Consider the following 25,738-nt stretch of genomic DNA (forward strand, 5'->3'; position numbering starts at 1 on the left):
CTCTCTCTCTCTCTCTCTCTCTCTCTCTCTCTCTCTCTCTCTCTCTTACATACACATACATACACACAATGTGTCTAACTTAGAGAGGAGATTTAGTGGGGATAGTTAAAGAGCTTCCTTCAAATATTCAAAAAGCTGTCATATAAAACACAGAGGTGACCCAGGACTCAGTGGCCACTGAAGGGAAAACTGGGAGAGACTTTCTAGGCCATCATGACCAACCTCCTTGTTTTACAAAGGCCCAGAAAAAGGGGGTAGGGACGACATTTTAAATGGTTAATCCAGGCTATGAATCCAAGCCCTCTGACCCCCGTTTCAACACTTCTTGCACTATGCCACATTCCTTCTCAACCTGAGTCTCAGAGAAGCTAAATGACATGCAAGTGACCACACAGGCACTGTCAGAGCTCTCCAAAATGATGCCAGGAGAGCGCCAGTTTTGGCAATCCTGCCAAATGCTTTGGGTACAGGTCAACAAGCAACAGACTGGTTTTCACCTTGGGTCCCACCTAGCTAAGTGTAAGAAGAGCCTTCTCCTGCAAAACACTGCAAATTGTTTTGGAGGGTGTAGATGAGGGAGGGCACTGCCAGTTTTGGTGTGTTCACATACTGGACCAATACCACCTCATGAAGGAACAGCATAAAATGTTTCACGATCCCCCTCTTTCTGTGCGTCAGCGATTAGTTAGAGGGTTAGAGATCTGGGGATGATAATTTCTAGCCACAGGCAGGTGACAGAGACTGTCTCTGAAAGTGTGGAGGGTTGTCCTTGACAACAAGGCAGGAAGTACTTGCACTTTGAACTCATAGGGGTTTTTGCACTATGTCTGGGAGAGTGAGCTAATACATAAAAGGAGACAAACTCGGCTATGAAGTGGATTCTGGGATAAGTGATGTGACAGGGACTCTTCTCGTGGCCTTCAGATCCACAGGATCTTCTGAAGGGGTTCAGAGGGAAGCTGCCCTTTAGCCTGTGTGCCTCATGCCCATCAGCACCCCACAGATCAGAAATCACGTTAACTTACTTTGCCCCCAGATGTACTTGCACTGTCTGTCCCTGGTTTTACATCTTCCTCCAAAGCAAATGCCCTAAAACACATGACATGAAAAAGATTGTGCAGAAACTTCCCACACCATTTGGATGCAGGGAGTAATTCAACAGCTAAAGAAAATACAATAGAGAAAGGTTTCTTTAGAAATATATAAGGGCTTTGTATTCATCTCTAAGGCAGGGGGAGGGGAGAGAAAGAAAAAGAAAAAAAGACATTTAATATTAATTTTATTATATATTTAAAAGGATTAGTAAGTTACATAATAGATTTGCAGTTTCATGTGCAATCATTTTTTAAATCATGCTATGTTATGGAAATGCTTATTTTATTCCATAAATTAAAACTAAAATAAATTAATTTTTTAAAAAGAAGTATATAAGGGCTTTACTCTCCAGAGTTGCTTGCAAAATGTTTTAAAATAATGCTGATATTTTGATTGAGGTCAATATTTCCTTCATTCCAGGGCACCCAAATGAACTAAATATAAGAAATGAGTTGCCTACCTGAAAATTATCACATGAGTAGCCATCCATTTTATGGATATTTGGGGCACACTAGGAAAGAAGAAAACAATTATATCAACACAATATGAGGCAAGAAATGATAATTTGGAAAACAACCTTTGAAACTGCCTTAATTTAAAGGAATAGGTGGTCAATATAACAAAACCTTTAGATCAAAAGTCAAACTGACCCTGGGGTGTGGCCCAGCTGAGATTTTTAACAAAAAATGTTTTTACCTAGCTAGCTAGCACACATAAACTGGTGAGGTAGTAAGACCTAATCACCTATCCAATGCTACCAAAGTACAAATGATAGAGTCAAGGTGCCATGCTAGAGGGCATGAATCAAGTAGTAATTGTAATTACAGCTGTATTTGATTAATGACATAATTCCATTGACACAATCTGTAGATGTACGGATTTCCTAATACATGGGCCATTACTGAAAAACCTGGCTGCCCAAGATGTAAGAGGTGGTTGAAGTGGTCACTACCACTCTGTATTTAAATTGGGGGTTCTTAACTTCTTGTGTGGCATGGACCCCAGTGGCAGGTCTGGTGAACTTAACTTCAGAAGAAAGTTTTTAAATGCATATAGCACTTGGTGTTACAATGCAAACCAAAGCTTAGCAAAAATAAAGATGCAAATGTTTTCCCATCTAAGTTCACACATTCCCTGAAATCCATCCATGGAGCCTTTGGCGATCCACAGACCCCAGGTTTAGCACTCATGACTTCAATCCCTTAAGTGATATGCAATAAGGGAAGAGAAGGCAATAGCACAAGCAATCTCTTTAAGTCCCACTTACTTCATCAGATGACCCTGAAAACAAGGGCAAAGCACATTCAGACACACATCAGTGCAAACGGATAACTGGACAGATGGGCACAGAGGGCACTGACAGCTGGCAGCATCTAGCCACATGTGGGGCCCAACATGAATGCCCCTGGCCATGGTGGGAGCGGTATCTGCATCCAACAACTAGCAAGAAGAAGAGAAGGCTGGAGCAAGAGCTCCCTTGTTACAGTTGTGGGACTTATGTCAGGCCCTCCATGCAAAATGCCATCACGGGGCATCTATTTTAGGCATTCGTTTGGGAGGCCTGCGTGTTGTCCTGCCACTCTCTCTATCCGTCTGTCCATCACGTATCCATCCATCCATCCTTATATGCATATGTATATATAAATATAATAAATTTAATTCGAATTATTCTTTCTGTTACTACATAAATATAAAATATATATTATAAAAGTATCAAAACACACAATTACACTATATATATTTATTTACAGAGAAGGAAAAAGAGAGAAATGGAGAGACACAGAGAAGAGAAAGAGAGGAGAGACAGAGAAAGAAAAGAGTTTTAAGTTTTGTCCTTGTTTTCAGGGTCATGGATATATCCAGTGGAACTTAATATCAACTGTTTTACTCTTACCTTATGAGACTTACTGAGTGTATCATTAATGGATTTAGGTGACTTCAGAAGATCAAATCTCAGGTCAGATGCAAGCATCTGCATAAGGTCCCTGCTGCTGCTAATGCCTGCCCTGATCCCCACCAAAATTACTCTATTTATTTTGCATATGCCTATATTAAATACATGTTGTCTCCCCTGATAGAATATCAGCTCCTTGAGGGTAGGATGTATTTCTTTTTTGTCTTTGTATTCCCAGCATCTAGTACATAATAGTTATTTAATACAATCTTATTGATTGATTAACAAATGGAAAATGATATTTCAGTTTTTAAAGAGTATAATCTGTTTTATCTGAAGTAGAAAACAGCAAATAAATGACCAAGACATTTTTACAAAAACATATCTTAGAGAGAATATTAAATAGGTAAGACATTTAATCTTAATCTTGTAGGACGTTATATCACTTAACAATAAGCATCTTCACATGACTTAAATAGTCTTACCAAATTCCTTTTCCCCTAATGAAAAGACAACTGGTCATGTTGAAATTTATGGATTCACTACCATAAATTATCACAATCTATCTTTAAATTATTTTTAATTCAAGACCAGTCAAAAAATGAACTTTATCAGAAGAAACCATGTTCATGTCAATGTCATAGAAGGGAACACCTCTTCAGACTAGAGATGCATTATGGGAGTATGTCTTCTGTAGACTCTCCATTTTAAGGATTATGAGACAAAACACAGATCTTTCTATTTCCTCCCCCATCAAAGACATGTAAGTAAATCCATGGGTATACTTCTTTACTTTTAAAAGACACTTTAAGGCATGAACACAGTCTTAGTTTCACAACCAAGTTGTGGGCAGCTTCTCCTCTTGCCTAGGCTGTTAGCTGAAACCAAGATTGCTGAGGAATTACTAAAAATAGATGGAATTAGATGCCACATGAGAGAGGAACATGAGAATCTCCAGTGTTTACATTTTTCTGAAGAAATCAGTGCCATGAAGGTAACCATGAAAGACCTTGTCCAGGTGCCACTCTTCCCTTTCTTTCTTTCCTTCCTTCCTTCCTTCCTTCCTTCCTTCCTTCCTTCCTTCCTTCCTTCCTTCCTTCCTTCCTTCCTTCCTTCCTTCCTTCCTTCCTTCCTTCTTTCTTTCTTTCTTTCTTTCTTTCTTTCTTTCTTTCTTTCTTTCTTTCTTTCTTTTCTTCCTTCCTTCCTTCCTTCCTTCCTTCCTTCCTTCCTTTCTTCCTTTCTTCCTTCCTTCCTTCCTTTCTTCCTTCCTTTCTTCCTTTCTTTTTATTTCTTTCTTCTTTCCTTTATTCCTTTCTCTTTCTTCTTTCTCTCTTTCCTTCTTTCCCTTTTTTTTTTTCAGATTTGGGAAAAGCCATATTTATGAAAATTACCTGGCTAGAGTTTCCTGTACAAGTCTCCTGAATATCACAGTCATTCACTGCTTCCCGGCATACAGTTCCTATAGGTTGAAACTAAAATAAGAAGGAGAAAAAAAGGCTGAAAACCCCAGGAAACATTAAATGCAAATACTGGTAAAATAGTGGAACAGTTTTATCTTAAATACAAAAATGGAGTTGTCTTAGTTACTCTTTGGAGACAAGTGCTTTTTGCTATTACTATGAAGCTCTGTCAAAGTCAGAGAATTTTAGGGTCAAATACTGTTATAATATTATTTCAAAATAATTTCCTTTTGCAGGCTGTATATTTTATGTATTTTGTAGCTGTAACTAAGAATTCTTCATCTATAACACAAGCATTCCAGGGGGATCTGATGATCAGGGGTGGTCCAGAGCTTGACATGAATACAGAGCATGAATACAATTAGGAGAGGTTATGAATATATGGATAGAATGCTGAGCCTGACTACATCAGGAACACCTAAGTTTAAGTCTGTCCTCAGACATTTACTAGCTATATGACGCTGGGCAAGTCACTTAATCTGTTTGCCTCAGTTTCCTCAGCTATAAAATGTGGATAATAATAGCGCCTACCTCCAAGGGCTGTTGTGAAGACCAAATGAGATATTAGTAAAATGCTCAGCACAGAGTGCCTGACACACAGCAGGCTATTAAAAAATGCTTGTTCCCTTCTCTTCTAGGAATCTCATTTTATAAAGGAAGTTAAACTGGAAATCACATACAGAAAAGTGGGAGGGGCGGCCAGGTGGCTCAGCTAGTAAGAGCACCGGCTCCAGTGTCGGGATGACCTGGATCAAATCCGGGCTCGGATACTCAGCACCACACCCAGAAATAATAACTGGTCGTGTAACCTTGAGCAAGTTACTTAACCCCGATTGCTTAAAAAAAAAAAAAAGAAAAGTGGAGTGGCTGAAGTACATAGGAAAATTTGGCCTAGAAAAGACTCATGGGGACATGATAGCTGTCTCGAAGTATGTTATAGGGGTATCAAGTGGAAGAGGGGTTCTATTTACTTTCCTTTGGCCAAGGACAGAATTAAATCCAGTGGCTGGAAGTCATAACAAGGTTCACTGCAGCTCAAAATATACACTATACAAAAGGGCTGCCCTGGTAGGCAGTGAATACTCAAGGTCTTCAAGTGAAGGCTGGATAACCAACCATTTGTTGGGGATGTTGGGGAGAGGATTCCTGCTTTAATGGTAGGTTGGAGTTGGGTGACAGTGAAGTTTCTTCCAACTCTGAGATGCCATTCTATATTGAGCCCAGGTTCAAGTCCTTGCTCTAGTACTTGTTAGCTGGGTGACCCTGGGCAAAGCCACTAAACCTCTGATTGTCAATATCCTTACCGGAAAAATGGGAACAATATTAATGGGAGAGGGAAGAATAAGGATGTACACAGTGCCTATTATGTGTCAGGCACCATGCTAAGAACTTCTTACAAATATTCTCTTGATTGTCACAATGACCCTGAAAGGCTATTATTATCTCCATTTTACAACTGGGGAAACTGTGGCAAGCAGAGGGTGACTTTCCTAGTAAGTATTTGAGGCTGGATTTGAACTCAAGTCTTTTTTTTTTCTTTTTGGAGGGGGGAAGGCAAGGCAATTGGGGTTAAGTGACTTGTCCAAGGCCACACAGCTAGTAAGTGTGTCAAGTGCCTGAGGCTGTATTTGAACTCAGGTCCTCCAGACTCCAGAGCTGGTGCTCTATTCACTGCACCACCACCTAGCTGTCCCCAGAACCCAGGTCTTCTTGCCTTCAGGTTTGATGCTCCATCCATTGAGGCTGCCTCCTCAAATATCACTTGCAAGGAAAGCATTTTGTAAACCTAAAAGTACCATGTAAATATGCCCTCCATATTTGTCCTCCATATTCACACAAGATGTCTTCCATGCCTGGAATATAAGCCTCACAAGGTCCTCACCTCCTTTCAAAGCTCATTCAAGTGAATCCTACCCTGATCTACTCTGTTCTTTTTTGTTTGCTTGTTTTTTGGAGGGCAGTTGGGCTTAAGTGACTTGCCCAAGGTCACATGGCTAGTTTTTGTGTTAAGGGTGTGAGGCCAAATTTGAACTCAGGTCCTTCTGACTCCAGGGCTGGTACTCTATTCACTGTGCCACCTAGCCACCCCGATCTACTCCATTCTTAATGCCCTCTCCTTCCTCATTACTTTGGATGCGTGTGTGGACGTGTTCATAGACTCTAAAGACAGAGGGGACCTCAGAGGCAATGCAGTTTAACCCCATCACTTTACAGTTGGAGAAACTGAGGCCCAGAGTGTTTAAGTTCCTTGCCCAAGATCACAGGGTCAATCATCAAAGGTGGGATTTGAATACAGATCTTCTGACTTTAAAGCCAGTTTTGCCCTCCATCAGTCTCCTACAGAGCCCTTGTTTGCTGACAGCAGAACATGGGGCCAGCTGTGACTTTATCGCATTTTCAAAGTCATTTTATAACAGGCTTTTATGGGAGAGTTATGGTTACTCCACAGTTTGGTGTATTTTTTATGCTCTGCTGCTCTTAAGCCCTGAAATAGTCTTATCATGGAAATCATAATTCTGTAAATCAAAGAAGTGAATTTTAAAAACAACAATAAACAACTTGCTTTGTAGCTGGGATGATTAAAGCAAGGAAAATTGCACTAATGGAGGGAGGCCAGATCATGCAGTAAAAAAGGAACCAAGTTGGAGATGGTCCCCAGCTCAAAGTATACAAGGGTGGCAATCTCCAGAAGATAATACTGATGGCCAGATTTCTGACTGGGAGGTGTTTCTACCTCCTTCTCATGGTGGGAAGAGCCTTTGCAAGGAGCCCCAAACCTAGGGTCGGTCACGTCTGGCTGAATCTGTCAACTCCATAGGGCATGTGAGGAGACCTGAGGATCTCTGCTCTCTTATTAGCAGATAAATTGACTATAGCTATTAGTCCTCAGAAACTGCTCAAAGGGATGCCCCAAAGGTATGAGTTCAAAGGTCCTCCTGGTCCCAACCCAGGCCGGACAGTTAGTCAATCAGTGCTTATTCATTAAATGACCCCAGATGTAGACAATGCGGTACCAGGTTCTGCAGCAAGATAGAAACGATGCAAAAACACAGACTGGTTCACAAGAGCTAATCAGGTACAAGGGCAAGGAACCAGGGCAAGCAAATTAACCTTAGCAGGAGGCTTCAGGGAGCAGAATGGTGATTGAGGAAATGGTGAGGGCTCAAGTTGGGAAGGCTTGCCCTCAAGAAACTTCCATTCTACTGAAGGATACAACAGGAACACACACAAAAGCACAAGACGCTCTGGCATCCAGAAAGGAGTGAAAGTCTTTTCCTAAATTAGACTGAGCAACTCTTCTCTTATGATTTGGACCCAGATTCCTAGGCTGGCTAGAGATGAAGGCTTGAAGCCTTCCTTTCCCCATCAGCCCAGTCCACACTGACCTTGAACTTCTTAGAAATTCCAAGCATTATCCTTCACTTGATACTACATCATGTAATGCCTTGCATTGCTATTAGTCATGTTGTGTGTTTTTCTTGTCTCCCCAATGAAATTAAGAGCCCTCTAAGAGGCAGAGACCATTCTTCTAATCTCTTTTGGGTATTTTTATGTTTTGTTGTCCTTGGACTTTGAAACGATTTTATCGCAGAAGGAACAATTATATAAATCAAAGAAGTGGATTTAAAAAAACAACTCCAAAAAGCACTTTGCAGACAGGCAGATTATAGCAAAGAGGACAAAAGCTACTGAGCCCAGACCACTTAGTTCTAGACTGAAAGGATGAGAAAAATTTCAGTATGGAAAAAAAAATAATGCAGACTAGTGGAGAAAAAAGCACTGAATCTGAAATGTGAAGAACTGGTCTGAAACGGGCTCTTCTGCTTCCTGTGCCTTTGGGGAGATCATTTCCAAACTCTAGGCCTCAGTTTCCTCCTTTGCAAAATGAGAAAGTTGGAGTTGATGATCTTTAAAATCCTGCTCAAAATTTTATAGTCCATCACCTATGTCTTTCCCTTTCATTTCATCTAAAATAGGGCTGAGCCCAGAGGAAGCTTAAAAAAAAATACCTTGTAGAAGGAGAATGGCAGGTTCATAGATACAGAATCAGCAGAGTCCTGTGAAGTCATCTCAGCCGAGATCCTTCTTTCTCCCCTCTCCTATGGCCACCGCACTGGTGCTGGCCCTCCTCTGCTCAGGTCTGCCTATCTCACCCCCTCCCCACACCAATTCATCCTAAGTGATCTCCCTAAAGGACAGGTCCAACCATGCCACTTCCCTATTCAATAGATACCAGTGGCTTCCTGTTACCCGCAGGATCAAATATAAAAGCCCTCTGGCATTCAAAGTCCTCCATAAACTAGCCCCTCCCACCTCTCCAGTCTTCTTACACCTCGCTCCCCACCACGCTACTCTCCACCCCAACAACACTGGCCTCTCTGCTGTTCCCTAAAGAAGCCACTCTGTCTCTGGGCTCTGGGCATTTCTGGGGCGGTCTTCCATCCCTGGAACGTTCTCCCTCCTCATCTCTGCCATTTGGCTTCTCTGCCTTCCCTGGCTCTCTTCAAAAATCCCATCTTTTTCAGAAGCCTGCCCCAACCTCTCAATGCTGGCGCTTCCTCACTGTTCATAATTTCCTCTTTTTCTCGTGGGGGGGGGGGGGCACTTGTTTGCGTGTTGTCACCCCCACAGAGGGCTGGGGCTGTCTTTTACTTTTCTTTGTATGTCCAGGGCTTTAGCAAAGGGCCTGCTGGCACATAGTAGGTGCTTAATGACTATTTGACAGGAGGAAACTGGAGCAAGTAACTTGCTACAGTCACAAAGAGAAGTTAGTAACAGAGCTGGGATCTGGAAAAAGGCAAGGCAAGGCAAGGCAAGGCAAGGCAAGGCAAGGCAAGGCAAGGCAAGGCAAGGAAAGGAAAGGAGGAGAGGAGGGAAGGAAGAAGGGTTAGATGAATACTGGCTTCCATGTCTGTACAATGGCGAGATTACTAAGACCTCATTTCAAACAAGACGCCCACGCTCCCCACTGAGCACTACTCCCATCTTCTGCCTGATCCGGAGTGAATTAGTCACCTCTTGCCAATTGGCTGAGAGCTAGGATTTTCATACCTTGCACTTTTTACAGCACAGACCATCACTGCATTGGGAGTCTTCTGTCAAGGTGCACTTCTTACAGCAATCGGCTCCCTCCCGGGCACACTCCTGAGAAGCAGAAACATTTGTAAAGCACAATGCATGACATCAGACAAGTGTCTGAATTTACTCGATTTCTCCCTCTCAAATGATCATCTTTCCATGAGAAATTCAAGCAGCTTCTCTGTGTGTGTTTATGAAATGCAAGCGTGGTGTAGTAGCTGGTGGGCCAGACTCAGGTGCAGAGACCTGGCTTCGAAGCCCTGCCTCTGACCCTGGGCAAGCTCCTCCTCCTCCTCGCAGTGGCTCCGGCTGGCACTCAGATGCCAACGTGCCTGGGGAGGGGAATTTCCTCAGCAGGAACCACACAGAGAATTTCCTGTGCTTTTCTATGCTCCCACCACCCTAGTGTGAAAGGCAGGGGGTTCCAGGGGTGTACTTACTGCAAGGCTGCCACAGTCACACTCTTCACCAGTCTCGACGAAGCCATTGCCACACTCGGGAGGATCTAATAACTGTGGGAGGGAAACCCACATATTACAAATCTCTCTTATAGGAAGGATCCAGGGGAAGATGATATTCACACTCAATCATAAAGGTGACTTTGGAACAGATGGAAGCTGTCAGTGACAACACACGTACTGTGATTTTTTTTTTTCCAAGTGGGAGTGCAATGGGAAAAGTACTTGATACAGAGTCCAATGCCCCGGGTTTGAATCCTAGAGCTACTACTGACTATCCGTGTGATCTTAGGCATGTCCCTTCAAATCTTTTTTTTTTTTTTAAAAGCAATCGGGGTTAAGTAACTTGCTCAAGGTTACACGGCCAGGTGTTTCTGGGTGGGTGCTAAGTGTCTGAGCCCGGGATTCGATCTCCAGGTCATCCTGACACTGGAGCCGGTGCTCTCACTCGCTGTGCTACCTGGCCGCCCCCCCCCTTCAATTCTTAACACCTTTATTTCATCCCCTTAAAATGAGGGAGCTGGATAAAATTATCTCCTAGGTCCTTTCCTCTCTCAATTCTATGAATTGAGGATCAAGACACACTATTTTTTTTTTCATTTCAGATGTAGCCATATATGTGAGACTCCTGCCAACTGGATTTGTTCATCTGAATTAGACAATCCAACTTAAATTACTGACTTAAATTACACTGAGTTAATACTTGGAATTTCCCCCCACCCATGCCATTACAAAATTCAATACTACAAAATCAAACATTTGTTATAATAATTTTTTTCCCCTTAGGGTACAGATGGTTTGCTTCACAAGCATAAAACCTGAGGCTATTCAAACTATCCAAAAGTTCCTTCATTTATTCTGTGGACAGACTAAGAACTTTTGAGTAACTTAACTTTGTGTAAATCTATATTCCTTATATGCCTAAGGCCTGTTACAACTTTGGCCCAATAGCTATTTATGTTATATAATAATAACTGACAATGCTGACATTCATCTAGCATCTTCAGGTTTGCAAAGTGCTTTACATGCACTTTAACCCTCATAATAATTCTATAAATATCATAGGCATTATTGTGGCCATTTTACAGAGGAAGAAAATGAAGCTGAGAGATGAAGGAATTCTTGTTGACAAAGGATTAGAACACAGATCTTCACTCCAATCAATCAACAAAGCATTGATTTTGTACCTGAAAATGAAAATGAAACTGCCCCTACTCCAAGCAGTTTAAGGCTTATTAGGTATACATAAATATATTTATAAAAAATATTAATGAACTCCCAGGAAACTCCCTAGACTAGTGTCTAGGGAGACACTACTTTCTCTTCTACTTAGATTCTTGGAGAGTTTCCTGGGGCACTTAGAAGGGAAGACACTTGTTCAGGGACACACGATCAGTTTAGGTCAGAGGTGGTCTTCAAGGCCAGTTCTCTCCATGCACTGCCTTCCATAAAAAAAAAAATAAAATAATCAATCAATCAGTAAATAAGTAAAAACCCAAAACTCCCTCACGGAGTTCAAAATTCTGCAAGCTGAGTGGAATTTTGAAAGGAACAAAGAATTCCATGAGGGAATTTTGGGTTTATAAAGTTGACCTGTTTAAGAAATCCACCTTTGATCTGAAATGGAAAATAAGGAAAAGTTGTTTCCCTTGTGAAAAGAGGTACAGGAAATAGATCTGGTCAATCAATGAACAAGCATTTATTAAATGTCAGGGTGGTGTAGCAAGCAAGGCTCCCTGCAGAGGAACACCTGACTTCAAAGCCCTACCTCTGACCCCAAATGGCAGCCTGACCCTGGACAAGTTCCTCCACCTCTCAGAAGCCCACACAGCTCACTAAGATGCCAACATGCCTTGGTAGAAGAATTTCCTCACCAGGAACTACCAATGACATCACATCTACATCTGCGTCAATCAATGATCATGCGTTACGTATCAATTCTTTGCATTGCAGATAGAAATACCGAGAATGGTCAGTGCGCGCATTAACCTCCTTTGAGGCACAGACTTTGTAGTGACCCAGCGGTGAGACCACTAGGCAGCTCCCCAACCCGCTGGATGCCAGACTCTGCTGCAGGCCTCGTGCCCCCTCCGCCTCCTCGTGTTTTCCTCTACGGTCGCGGGCACATAGTATGATCATTAGGTGTTCAGTTTCCCAACAACTTTCTATGGAAAATCAAGGGAAGTCGGCATGGTTGCCATGAGCAACTTTGAAGCACAGGACACCTTTAGAGAAGCTTGATCAAGGTGCCATCATCGTGAGACCCTCCAGATCAGGACTCCGGCAGAGTTCCTCTATCTCATCTTGCTCAATCAGTGGAGGCTATCTTTCCATTTTTCCCCTGCCTCCTGGGAAGTAGCAGAAGGCCAGCATCGAATCATGGTTGGATTTAAGCCTACAGATATGCCCCCAACAGCCACCATAAAGTTCCTTGGGGCTGGCACTGCTGCCTGCATCACTGACCTCATCACCTTCCCCCTGGACACAGCCAAAGTCCGACTGCAGATTCAAGGAGAGAACCAGGGGGCTGTCCGAGCTTCTTCTACCACTGTCCAGTATCAGGGTGTCATGGGCACCATTCTGACCATGGTCAAGACTGAGGGCCCTGGCAGCCTGTACAATGGGCTGGTGGCTGGGTTGCAGTGCCAGATGAGTTTTGCCTCTGTTCGAATTGGCCTCTATGACTCTGTCAAGCAGTTCTACACCAAGGGATCTGAGCATGCAGCCATTGGGAGCCGCCTCCTGGCAGGCTGCACCACAGGGGCTCTGGCAGTGGGTGTAGCCCAACCCACAGATGTGGTGAAGGTACGTTTCCAGGCCCAGGCTCGTGCAGGTGGCAGCCGGAGATACCAGGGTACAGTGGATCGCCAGAGAAGAGGGCCTTCAAGGCTTATGGAAAGGAACTTCATCCAATGTTGCCCGCAATGCTATTGTCAACTGTGCTGAGCTGGTGACCTATGATCTCATCAAAGATGCCCTTCTGAAGGCCTACCTTATGACTGATGACCTTCCATGCCACTTCACATCAGACTTTGGGGCTGGCTTCTGCACCACCATCATTGCTTCCCCTGTGGACGTGGTCAAGACCAGATACATGAACTCTGCCCCGGGCCAGTATGCCAGTGCTAGCCACTGAGCCCTCACCATGCTTCGGAAGCAGGGACCCCAAGCCTTCTACAAGGGGTTCATGCCTTCCTTCCTCCACTTGGGCTTCTGGAATGTAGTGATGTTTGTCACCTATGAGCAACTGAAACGGGCCCTGATGGCCACTCGCACTTTCCGGGAAGCTCCCTTTTGAGCCCTCTCCTGATAGCTTTATGCCTCATCTCCCCCCCTGCCCCCCACACACACTCTTTGAGTCCATACCCCATCCTGCCTCCTCCCCTCCCATTTTATTTTCCCCTTATTCCTCTCCTCCCCTGCCTTAGCATTGAAGGAACTCCCTACACTCCCCTCCTTAGAGTTAGCCCCATTTAAACCTCCATTCAGCCCACTTCTGCCATTGTTGTCTCACTCAGTTCTTAAGCTCCTTACTTCTAATAAAGCCAGACCAGAACTCCCCCCCCCACCAAAAAAAGAAATACCGAGAATGAAACAAATCTTACTCTCAAATAGCCTACATTCCATCCAGTCCATTACACCATTCTGCCATACTATCTGTGTCATTATTATTTCATTATTAAAAATACCGGCACAGTAAAAATACATTTACTCTGTTGGCCACATTTTATTTTATTTGACATGGAAATAGGAAGAAAAGTTGGAAAATAATAAATTTTTCTAATTGAAAATGAGTTTTTTTTAATTTACCAGGAATACAACACACATTAAAGAGACAACAGGCATTCAGACATAACACACATGGCCTTTAATAACTACCCAGAGTCAGAAATCTTGTACCCCGAGAGACCCCATTCCCAGTGCTGCCTTCACAAATGAAGTAATTGTTCCTTATTTTCCACTCCAGGTTGAAAGCGACCCTCATAAGCGAGGCAGCTTTGAAAACCTGAAATGGCAAGTGATGCAGATGAAAGATACATTTGTTCACTTGTTTTGGACTCGGGACAAAAGCTATTTTAGTAAAAAAAAAAAAAAAGCCCTCAGCCTCTCTCACTGTTAAAAGCAGCGGTGGTTTCCTTTCATTATATTCCCTCACCTCCCTGAAGGTTTTGAAAGGGTTTGGCTGTTCTGTAATCCAGTGAGATACAATTTCTAAATTCCCTAGCAAGGGATATGGAATGAAAGAGGAAATGATTACTAGTCAGCTCCCCATACCACCATGAGCTACAGAGGCAGACCATCTAATTCACACAATTAGCTAGGACCAAAACTTAACATGTACCCAAAAAGCCTGATGAGAATAACTGGAACCACTTTCGCCTCTAATCAGTGACCACAGCAATCTCTATGGACTTAACAAGCTACAGACAAGTACAAGGTACAGAAAGTTCTTTACTCATTCCCTTCAAGAGATGCTGATTTCTTAATAAGAAGAATGGTTTTGATAATGTAAAGTATTTGTAAGGCAGGGCAAGGATAATAACAGAGTTTGAAGGAGGAGTCAATGTCCCCTTTGCAAGGAGGTAAAGCCCAAATCTGTTTATTAGACACCAGGAAAAGCCTTAGCTGTAGAAGAGAATGAGGAAACACACACATGCACACACACACATACTGAGAATTGAAATAAATTGCTTATTTTGGAGGGCAGGGAGAAAACATGGTCATCTGAATAAGGATGCACTTGACCTTTGATCTGAGAATCTACTTGGGACCTTTGCCTGAGTCTTATGTCTGATTCTCCCAATAGAGTTCATTTCATTTGTATTTTTTAATGAAAATATTAAAAACCATGTCTTTAAAACACATACACATACATATACATATACAAGCAGAAGCATCTGAGAATGCAATTTGAGGTGAGGTTGTTTTCCTGACTTAAACCTGAGTCAACATTCGTCCATATAAAACCAAGATGGAAATTTTTCAGAAAGTGAACCTTCTTGCCAATCTCCAAGAGGAGATTCTCAGCTTTGGGTACAAAGTTCATCTAGCTAATGCCCTTAGCATGGTATTTTCTTCGGATTCACTCCCATATCCGGTCCAGGGTTTTGGCCCCTCATTCAGAAACATCCCCTTAGCTTATGGAAATGATTCCACATATATCCCATTCTTAATTTCCCAAGTTTAGGCTGTAAGCTAAGTCATGATTATTTGTCCAATAATTACCAAAACTCTGTAAGGCTATTAAGTTTCTGAGCACGTGCTGAGATAAATTGGTAGAAGAAATTTCCTCATTAAGAGTTCCCTATCGGGTGGCCAGGTGGCACAGTGCGTAAGAGCACCGGCCCCTGCGTCAGGAGGACCTGGGATCAGTTCTGGCCTCAGATACTTGGCACCCACACAAAATAACTGGCTGTGTAACCTTGAGCAAGTTACTTAACCCCAATTGCTTAATTTAAAAAAAAAAGGGTTCCCTATACCAGTAAAATCACAGGTCCAACTGAAACCACCACCACCACCACCACAGACAACAACAACAAGCAAACAGCTCTGGGAGGTCAGGGTTCCCCACTTTATCCAACCCTTAGTCACTACTGTCTTCTCATGTAGATAGATGAGTAAATACAGGAAACGCAGACATTAACACCAACCTCCAAAGGCAAGGTCATGTTTCTACTACCTTCAGAGTCACATCCCAGTCAAATCTGAATGGGTCTTTGCCCCATCCCCTTACATTTGTGAACCTTTCCCAGGTCTAGCTCTCTCCTCACATCATTCTAGGTCCAGATGCAAGACAAACAGGTCAAGAAAGGACAACACTGGTGTTTTGCCTTGTCTGCACAATGAGAAACTGACTCGACCAGAAGAAATCTCTTCTCTCTGGAGCTCTTTGTCTTTGAATGCACATTTCTGAAGCTATAGAAAGATGGAAAATAAACGGTCTCTGCTCAGCATTGCACTCTGTGAGGGGAACTCATTTTCTTACCTTGGATGGTTTGTTGAAGAGGCAGGCACCACCTCCATTATTTAGGAAGTCATGATACTCATCGACATTGCACTGAGAGAATTTTTTAGGGAGGTAATAGCTGAAAAGAAACAAGGAAAACAGTAGTTGGGTACCTTTGATCTCCCTTGCTGGTAGTTACATTGTACATTCCTCTTAAAAGTGAAAGAAAAAAACAACTTTCACTTATCCACAATGCATTTATTCAAGCCATATGGGTTAGATTTGCATGAAAGATGTAGCTTAAGGTTCCTTAAGTGGTTTACATGAAAACTGAACGTGCTTCAGCAGAGCCGCCCCCTCGCAGGCACCTCTACCCGGAGGAGAAGGCATTTATTGGCAGATCAATCTCTCCTGAAAACTTTAATGTTGCCTAGATGTCATTTGATAGATGCTTATGATCAAAACACTAGAACTGATTCTCATCCCTCTACACCACCGTATTTCTGGATTCTCTGACATTCTTAAAGTGTGGGTGCACCACATTTACCTTTTTAAAACCAAGCCGTTGCATCTTCCATCTCCATCCCTTTGCGTGGAAGGTCTCATATCTGAAATATGCCTCCTCCTTATCTGAGCTTCTTAGATTCCCAAGTATCCTTCAACCCTCAGCTCTACCACCAGAACTCCCCAAGTGATTTCACACCCCAAATGACCCTATATATACATACATATATATATATCTATATTTATCTAGGGCAGCATCTTCCTAAGCTCAAAACTGGTCTCAGGCACTTACTATCTGTGTGACCCTGGGGAAGTCACTTAACCTGTTTGCCTCAGTTTCCTCATCTGTAAAATGAGCTGGAGAAGAAAATGACAAACCACTACAGTATCTGCCAAGAAAATCCCAAATGGGGTCACAAAGAGTCTGACACTCCTAAAAAATGACTGAACAACTGAACACTTAACTACGTATATGCTATCCTTTTCAACCCCATTCCCCAGCCCGTCCCTGTCCCCCCTCCCCACCCCTCAGCCCTGTACACAGGAGAATGAAAACTCTTCAGGATGTATTATTTGTTTTGTCTTTGTAACCTGTGCCAACAGCCAACACAGGTCTTTGCTCAAGGTAGGCATTTAATACAGGCTTCTGAGATTGAATTGGAAGATTAGAAGTCTCTCAAATCCCTACACACTTTATTGATCTTTCTGGGTCTATTAATCATTTGTCAATTGAACGTGAACTATCCTGGGACCACTATTGTTACTGTTATCTTTTCTATCACCTTTTTGCCTTTTCTTCTCTTCCTGGCAATGGTGGGTAGAGTGCTGGGCCTGGAGTTAGGAAATTGGTGTTGTTGTTTAGTTAATTAGTTTTGTCTCACTCTTCCTGACCCTTTTGGGGTTTTCTTGACAAAGACACTGGAGTGGTTTGCCAATTCCTTCTCCAACTCATTTTACAAATGAGGAAACTGAGGCAAATGGGTGACTTACCCAGGGTCACACAGCTAGTAAGTGTCTAAGTGAATGACTCCAGGGCCTGAACTCTATCCACTGCATCATCTAGCTGCCCAAAGACTTAGGAAGATCTGAGTTCAAATTCAGTCTCAGGTACTTACTAGTTATGTAACTGTGGGCAAATCACTTAACTTCTGCCTACCTCAACTTCCTTTCCTATAAAAGACAGATAATAACAGTACCTATCTCCTAGAATTGTTGTAAGGACAAGATGAGATAATACTATATTTGTACAGTGCTTAGGTAGCACAGTGTTCTGTGTCAAGCACAGAACTTGACAAATACTTGTTTCCTTCCTTCCTTCCTTCCTTCTTTTCTTCCTTCCTGCTTTTCTTCCTTCCTCCCTTTCTTCCTTCCTCCCTCCCTTCCTTCCTCCCTCCCTTCCTTCTTTACTTCCTTCCTTTCCTTCCTTCCTTCCTTCCTTCCTTCCTTCCTTCCTTCCTTCCTTCCTTCCTTCCTTCCTTCCTTCCTTCCTTCCTTCCTTTCTTCCTTCCTTCCTTCCTTCCTTCCTTCCTTCCTTCCTTCCTTCCTTCCTTCCTTCCTTCTTTCCTTCCTTTTTTCCTTCCTTCCTTCCATATTTCTTTCCTTCCTTCCTTCTCTATCTCTAAATAGGCTATAAGAGACATAAGAGCAGGTACCGAATAGTCTACTTATTTCCTCCCCCTAGAGTGCCTAGCACAGTGCTCCCACACATGGCTGGTTATCATTAAACTTTTTTGGATTCAAACTGAATTCTGTGTTGGTTATCCTAGTGGGGAGATAATGTGCACAAACAGAAGTATATTTGAAAATCAATATATTCAGGATAAATGCAAATTAAATAAAAAGAAATTTAAAATAAAGTTATTAGGGGAAGGCTCTAGAGCTTAGAGCATCAGGAAAGAATTCATATAGATGGTGATGCTTGAAGAGCATCTTAAAGGACACGAGGGGTGCCTTGGGGCAGAGATTATAAAAAAGAATGGCATCCCAGGCCTGAGGAACAGTCAGTTCAAAGGTACAGAGATGGGAGATGGAAGACCTTTTGTGAGGAGCAGAAAGAAGACAACTATTAAGGGACTGCTGAGAGTGGGAAGGAGGAAGGTGGATAATGAGGGTGGAAAAATAGCCTAGAGTCAGGCTGCAAAGGGTTTTAAAGAGTTTTAAAAGACCAAACATTTTACGTTTTATACTGGAAAAAATGGGCAGCTACCAGAATTGGCTGAAGAAAGAGGTGACATGGTTAAATGCAGATTTAAAGAAAATAATGTTGGTGCCAGTGGGGAACATGGAATGGAGTGGGGGGCAGCACGAGTCATGGAGACTAGGTGGGAGGCAATTACCATAGCTGAGGCAAGAGGTGATGTGAGCCTTGACTATTGATGGTAGTGTGAATAGAGAGGAGACAGATCATTAGAAGAATGTCTTGAACGTAGAATTGGCAATTGACTAGACATGGTGGATGAATGAAATGGGGAGCCAAGGATGGGCCAGAGGTTACAAACCTGGGTGATGCTCTCCACAGAAACAGGGGAGTTTGATATAGACGGGTAGGTTTGGAAGAAACAAGTTGTTTCTTTTGAGTTGGAGACTCTGAGATATTTGGCTTAAGACACAGGTTGGTCATATGGGACCAAAGCTCAGGAAAACAATATTCGATTTCCCATAAATACCTATGGTGAGGCGTCTTGTCTGGAGTTACCCTAATTCTGATTAGTAAGTAAGTATCATAATTCTGAGTGGTAAAGCATACCTAGAAAGTGATATCGCATTATTTTTTTTTATCATTTATATGTGAGAGAATAAAAAATGATAACACTTACCCTGTGTCTCCCATTATGCATCCAGACCATGTGTCCTCACACTTACACTCACCTAAAAAAAAACCATAAATACACATCTCAAGTAGATACATTAAAGGATTTTCTCCTTTAAATACATATCTCTGGCTTATTCTCATTCCTCAAAAGTATCTTTTAAAAAGTACTATCTGTTATTCATTTTTTTCTGACATTTCTAACTTATAAACAACATATAGCAACTCTCCTCAAATACGCTCCCCCATTTCTAATAATCAATTCACTAAGACACTGTACTCTGGGATGTTTTATGATTCCATCTTTTCCTCAGTATTCACTTTACCTTGATCAAAGAAAAATTCATTCAAAATGTCCTATTGAGCAGCTAGGTGGCACAGTGACTTTGGGCAAGTCACTTAACCCTAATTGCCCTGCCTTTCCCCCTCCAAGAAGCAAAAAGAAAAAAGAGTTTATATTTGTAAAGCTATTTAGCATGGAAATATCTGCAGACTAGGAATCATTAAGTACTTAGTTCAAAACTGAATGCATTCCTTACTTATTTTAAAATAAAGTTATTATCGTAGATGGAACCAGAGCACCAGCCCTGGAGTCAGGAGGACCTGAGTTCAAATCCAGCCTCAGACACTTAACATTTACTAGTCGTGTGACCTTGAGCAAGTCACTTAACTCCAATTGCCCTGCTCTCCCCCCTCCAAAAAATATGTCCTATTGAAACCTTTTCTTTTCTTCCAAAGATTTTAAATTCCCAACAAAATGTTAAACAGAATCAAAATACTCCTAGAGTGACCAGCTTCACAACAACATGATAATATTAGAATTATGCACTGGGGTGGGGAGTGGGGATGGGGGGAGCATCCTTTGGGCCAAGGCAGAAAAGACATGTGCTAAATATAGATAAATGCAAATTGTGGTATGGCTATTTTACTGGTTCTGTGAACAATAATAACTTTATTTTAAAATAAGTAAGAAATGCATTCAATTTTGAACTAAGTACTTAATGATTCCTAGTCTGCAGATATTTCCATACTAAATAGCTTTACAAATATAAACTTTTTTTTTTTGCTTTTTGTAGGGGGGAAGGCAGGGCAATTGGGGTTAAGTGACTTGCCCAAGGTCACATGGCTAGTAAGTGTTAAGTGTCTGAGGCTGGATTTGAACTCAGGTCCTCTTGACTCCAGTGACAGTGCTCTATTCACTGAGCCACCTAGCCACCCCCATGAATTCATTTTTTTTAAGTATAACATACACTTCATGCTTTGACACCACATAGCTAAGATAGTCCATCCAATTTTTGGAAAATTAGCATCCTGACCTTAGTTTACCCTTAAATTTACCCCCATTCACTTCTATTATTACTTTTCTATAGGGTTTATCAACAGGGACTAGATTTACAATTTCATTGGTAAAGAGAACTCCCAGATGAGAAAACTCCCTTTACTAATGCAGGTGAGCACCTTCACTGAAACTTATAGTCAGAGAGAGTTGACTAGATACTTAGAGGTTATGTGACTTGCCCAAGGTCACACAGGCAATATGTAGCAAAGGCAGGATTTAAACTCAGTTCTTTCTGGTTTCAAGGCCAGCTCTCTATCTATGATTCCACATTGCTTCTGTCATCTTATCAACATAGTAGGCATGCATTTTTATTCAACAAAATTTTATTTTATTTTACTTTTTGTTTTATTCCACAACCATCATAAATATTAATTATTTCTATTTTACCAAAGACCATGACCTACCCCTGGTTACTTACTCCACAATGTCTAATGCTTTCAGGTGGGCATCTGAATTTCAGTATCTCATTACCAAATTTCAGCGTATAAAAGTATATTCCAGGGAGGCTAGGTGGTGCAGTGAATAGAGCACAGGCCCTGGAGTCAGGAGGACCAGAGTTCAAATTCAGCCTCAGACACTTAACGCTTAACTAGCTGTGTGACCTTGGACAAGTCACTTAACCCCAATTGCCCTACCTTCCTCCCTCCAAAAAGCAAAAATTAAAAAAGTATCTTCCAAACAAAGTTATGTGCAAAGTGTTACAGATATATGCTTTACTGAAACTGATATATAAACTTTCTAAAACTTACCACTTACTAATTTTCTTTTGTCTGAGAAAATACCAAGGTTATGTGCTAATGACTGGGCAAGAGTGACTGCCATTAAATCCGTTTTCCCAAACTGGAAAAAACCAAACAAACAACAAAATGTGTAAAACGTCATTCTTATCAAACTGGACCAGAAAAAAAAAATCTCAGAACATGATCAAGCTTAAGGAAATTTCAGGAATTTACTTCAACACAGGCTCAACACATTCAGCTGGCATAGAATACTGGGCATTCAAAAAGAACTCAATTTAATGAGCGTATATTATGTACCAACTACGTACCAAGCACTGTGCTGAAGAAAACAGTAAGATGTCACTTGTTTGATCTGGCTTTGATCTATTGGGGTTGGTACCTTAATCTAAAACTGAAGCCAGGTGACATGTGTCTCTAACCGAAAATTCTGGCTTTTCTATAAAAACATAATGGGACCTTTAGACTGCTATCAGGAAGAAGTGAGTAGAGAAAATCCTCCTTGAGTCCTTCACTGGCCTATTCTCAACCGGGAAACAACAGGACTCAAAATATCCCGTCACTCGCTCCCCTAAAAAACCCCCAATTGCCTCCCAATGCAAATGCAATATAAAGAAGTCTGAGATTGAGAGCAGCATTAGAATTCATTCTTGGTCAATAGAAAAAAAAAACATTCTTCAGATCTGGGGAGTAGCATAAATATATAATTTATACTTGACTTCCCAATGGTTCTAGAAGCTATTCTCTTGGTCTACTTGTTTCAGCCTCATATTACCCAGAGAAACTGCCTTTGGAGAGTACTGATGAAAAGCCAGAGGTCAAGCTTTCCTTCAGAACTGGCCAAACTCTCTGGGGGTCAGTGAATTCCAAATCTGCTAGTTAGAAAGCAACAACGTCCAGAGAATGATTCCATTTTCTGAAGGATTTCTGAGGAATAAACAAGGCTTTATTGAATATAGGTAGAGCTGGAGTTTCATATACTTTTTTTTTTCCCTATTCACTTTTTATATCATTTATAAAAGTAGGCAGCTAAGTGGTTCAATGGACAGAGCATTGGACTTAGAGTCAGGAATATGTCAGTTCAAATTCTTCCACAGACATCTGCTAACTGTGGGACCCTGGGCAAGTCATTCAACCTTTGTCTGCATCAATTTCCTCATCTGTAAAATGGGCATAATAATAGCATGTTGTTATTATTATATGCTATTATGTAATAATATAATGTTAATATTATATTACCATTGTATTATTATATAACATATGTCATTGTGAGAATCAAACAAAATTATACTTATAAAGCACTTAAAGCACTATATAAATGTTGGCTATTATTAAGTAGAATATTTTTCTCATAGTGACTATTCTCCCATAGAGTACGGATGATGCAAACAGAAATTGTTTTCCATAATGTTTCCCTATTTTATCTTCTAGTCCTTGAAGGGATGATATGCTCTATGTCAATACATCAAGGATCTATGATTTCCACAGTGAAGTGTCAGGACAAATGGCATCTGTAACTTTACAGATCAGTCTGAAGTTTCAGAGAGATGAAGTCACTTACTCAAGGTCAAACAGCTTCTAACTTGTCAAGAGGTAGAGTTTGAATTCAGCTCTTCCTTACTCCAAATCCAGCTTTCTATCCACCACACTAAGCCCCTTTGAATGTTCTATACTAGTGAGCAATGAACACAGGTCACTTGGTATCTGCAAGTTGTGGACTATTCTGCAATGAGGCTATAAATGGTGGCAAGCTGTTTGACCTTTGTACCACTTTCTATTATCCAGACGTGCACACCTACTTCATTCACTCCTCCTCCTTTCAGCAACGAGCAAATCCCACCAATATAAGCTGCCCCACTTCGGCTACTCTCAAATCGACTTCCCCTTTTAGAAAAGGAAACAAACAGACAAAAGATTGCTTACTGTCCACAGTTTCACAGCACCTCAAAATGTTAATTTACTACATTTATTTACTCGAGGCAAATCACCATTTCTACACTGCATCAGCCTGTGAGAGATAAGGATCTTTATGCATGCACACATAAAGGAACAAATCATTCACTAGTGGACCTACTAAAAGGAACATCTTCGATTAGAGGAACACCTCCTAGAATTTCCTCCCCCACTTTCCCATGAAATTCTTTCTGGGTGATTTTAGAAGATGATTTCTTAAAAATTTTACAGGGCCAGGCATGGTCGTGCACACTGATAATTCTATGCAGAGGCTAGTGGATGGCTGGACTTTAGGAGTTCTGAGCTGCAGCAGGACTAAAGCTGATCATGTATTCACAGAAAGTGTGGCACCAGTATGGTGCCCCTGAGAGCATGGCGGCCAACTGACTACCTAATGAGGAATGAAATAGCCCAAGTCAGAAACAGAGTAGGTCAAAGCTTCTATCACAATCAGTAGTAGGGTGGGTCCATGAATGATTGTAGCACTTCTGGTCTGGGTGAGATAGTGAAACCCAGTCTCAAAAAAAAAAAAAAAAAGAATAAAAACACAAATCAATTAACAGATGGATGGATAAATACATAACAAACAAATGAATAACTAAGTGAATAAATTCTATGGCAATTCCTAATTATCATAGATACGAAAAAGTTGATACTTCACTATCAAAAGAAAAATTTCAGAAAATTAAGAAAAAATACAAAATGGGCCTGCAAATACTGTGTATTGAGTGGGAAGTTTCAATAGCAGTACCAGAAGGTGGGCATGCTTAGGAAAAACACTAGCCTGTGTTGCTTAAAAGATTCATAGCAGGTACTTTAGGTCATACTCTTAGTGAGAGAATATATTTGGTAGAAGTGTGATGTTATATCACAGAGAACCCACTCTTGTAAAATCCTAGTTATGTGGAAACTGCAAAAATGAAAGTAAATAAATGTTAATAGATCATTCAGCAAGCATTTATTAACCTCCTACTATGTGTCAGGAATTGGGATGGTCATTTGCAATACGAACACAAGTACACACAAAAATGAAAGTCTGCTATTCATTAAAAATATCCTGAAATTTAAGACTCTTTGACTTACAAGAAAAACAATAGACTTTATGCATTTAAATCTCCCAATCTCAGTTATCCATATAGCTTTGGCAGAGTTATTCTTAATTATTTAATTGGGGAGAGGGGCAAAGATACACCTCAGTCACAATAGCAATGGATTCAAAAGGAAACAGCCAAAAGAAAACAGCAAAACATGATGTGAAATGACATACGAGAAAAGGTGGACGGCATCGCTTTTCTCTTTGATAAAATCCTTCCGATATTTCATGAACTCACGTAGGGTTGTCAGCGGTTTTTCAGATATGGTGAACTTGTTGTCAGCTGCCCAGGTTTCCATGGCAACCAACACAATCCTTGTCTTTAGTTGTTCCTTATAGATCTAGTATATTAACAAAATGAACACAAGTTGTAATATCAAAGGACACATGAATAGGTCTAGAGGAAGCCCTTTAAGAGGTTGAAAGCCTCTTGAGTTTTAAATGGATGGAGTGGAAAGAAGGATGAGAGAGACTGTAGAAAGGGATTCTCTACTGATTTTGAGGGGGGGGAAATGGTGGGGATTGGGACGTAGCTTTTCTCTAATTCCCATATATTTCTCCAAAGTAACACAATGATTAATCACACACCAGGGAACAATAGTTAATGATCTTGTTATGACATGACCTGACATTGTTAATAAGGGAACCAACCTGTGTCTCTTTGCTGGCATCTTAGGCAGCAGAGAGAGTAACCTAAAGCTTCCCTGAAGAATATTAGAATAGTGAAGAATCCCAGGGTAAATCATTTCTACCCAATGATGGCTGTGAAAAAATTTTGGAGAAATGATGGGTATGTGAACCTTAGAGGTGAGCCATGGTAGCTGAGAACAAATGAACCCGAAGTCTAGGTACTAGCCCCTGTCTCTAGGGTGGCCCTTTGGGAAGGGAATCAGCCCCTGTCTTTATTCTGGGTGGGATCTGCAGAAGGGATTACAGACATAAACTCATCAGGCTTGATCATCTCTCCAGTCACAGATGTGGGCTTAGAAAGCCTATTAAGAGGTTACCAGAGACCTCAGAGAAGCACAGGACTTCATCTGAAACCTCCGCCATCCACATCAGTTACAGTATGAAAGAACAAGATATATTATTTGCATCATTAGCAAAGCATGATTTAGAACTTACTGAGAATACCATTTAACTGGATTTATACTTACTAAATCTGCCATGTTCACCACGGATTTAGCATAGGTATTTGTATGCATTACCGAGAGCCGATGTTTTTTAAACTGAAAATGAAAGAAAATAAAGGAAGAGTTTCTGAAGTCAAGCCAGAAAACATGAATATGATTAGAAATTATGGTACTGATGCATTTTAAACTAGATTTCTAGAATACATTCTTCCCCCCCCCCCAGAACAGAGAAATCCT

The 25,738-nt window shown here is 41.4% G+C and overlaps 1 protein-coding gene and 1 pseudogene across 9 annotated transcripts in view; one reads left to right on the plus strand and one right to left on the minus strand.

Annotated features, from left to right (window-relative positions):
• Positions 1-25,738, minus strand: part of ADAM22 (ADAM metallopeptidase domain 22) — a 270,825-nt gene that overhangs the window by 59,641 nt on the left and 185,446 nt on the right. For all 9 annotated transcript variants that reach the window (XM_069086210.1, XM_069086211.1, XM_069086212.1 and 6 more), the window contains exons 10-20: positions 25,526-25,597; positions 24,543-24,709; positions 23,122-23,206; positions 21,335-21,425; positions 19,254-19,305; positions 15,973-16,072; positions 9,969-10,040; positions 9,502-9,594; positions 4,381-4,461; positions 1,556-1,606; positions 1,026-1,089 (exon numbers count right to left, since the gene is read on the minus strand). In XM_069086210.1, the coding sequence (XP_068942311.1) occupies positions 1,026-1,089; positions 1,556-1,606; positions 4,381-4,461; positions 9,502-9,594; positions 9,969-10,040; positions 15,973-16,072; positions 19,254-19,305; positions 21,335-21,425; positions 23,122-23,206; positions 24,543-24,709; positions 25,526-25,597 (928 nt within the window). The remainder of the gene's footprint in view (positions 1-1,025; positions 1,090-1,555; positions 1,607-4,380; positions 4,462-9,501; positions 9,595-9,968; positions 10,041-15,972; positions 16,073-19,253; positions 19,306-21,334; positions 21,426-23,121; positions 23,207-24,542; positions 24,710-25,525; positions 25,598-25,738) is intronic.
• On the plus strand, positions 11,961-14,076 carry LOC138159755 (dicarboxylate carrier SLC25A8 pseudogene; annotated as a pseudogene).

Source organism: Petaurus breviceps, unplaced genomic scaffold (assembly GCF_028583685.1).
Source record: "Petaurus breviceps papuanus isolate PSGF00001 unplaced genomic scaffold, PetGlider_PUasm1.0 178, whole genome shotgun sequence".
Classification (NCBI taxonomy): domain Eukaryota; kingdom Metazoa; phylum Chordata; class Mammalia; order Diprotodontia; family Petauridae; genus Petaurus; species Petaurus breviceps.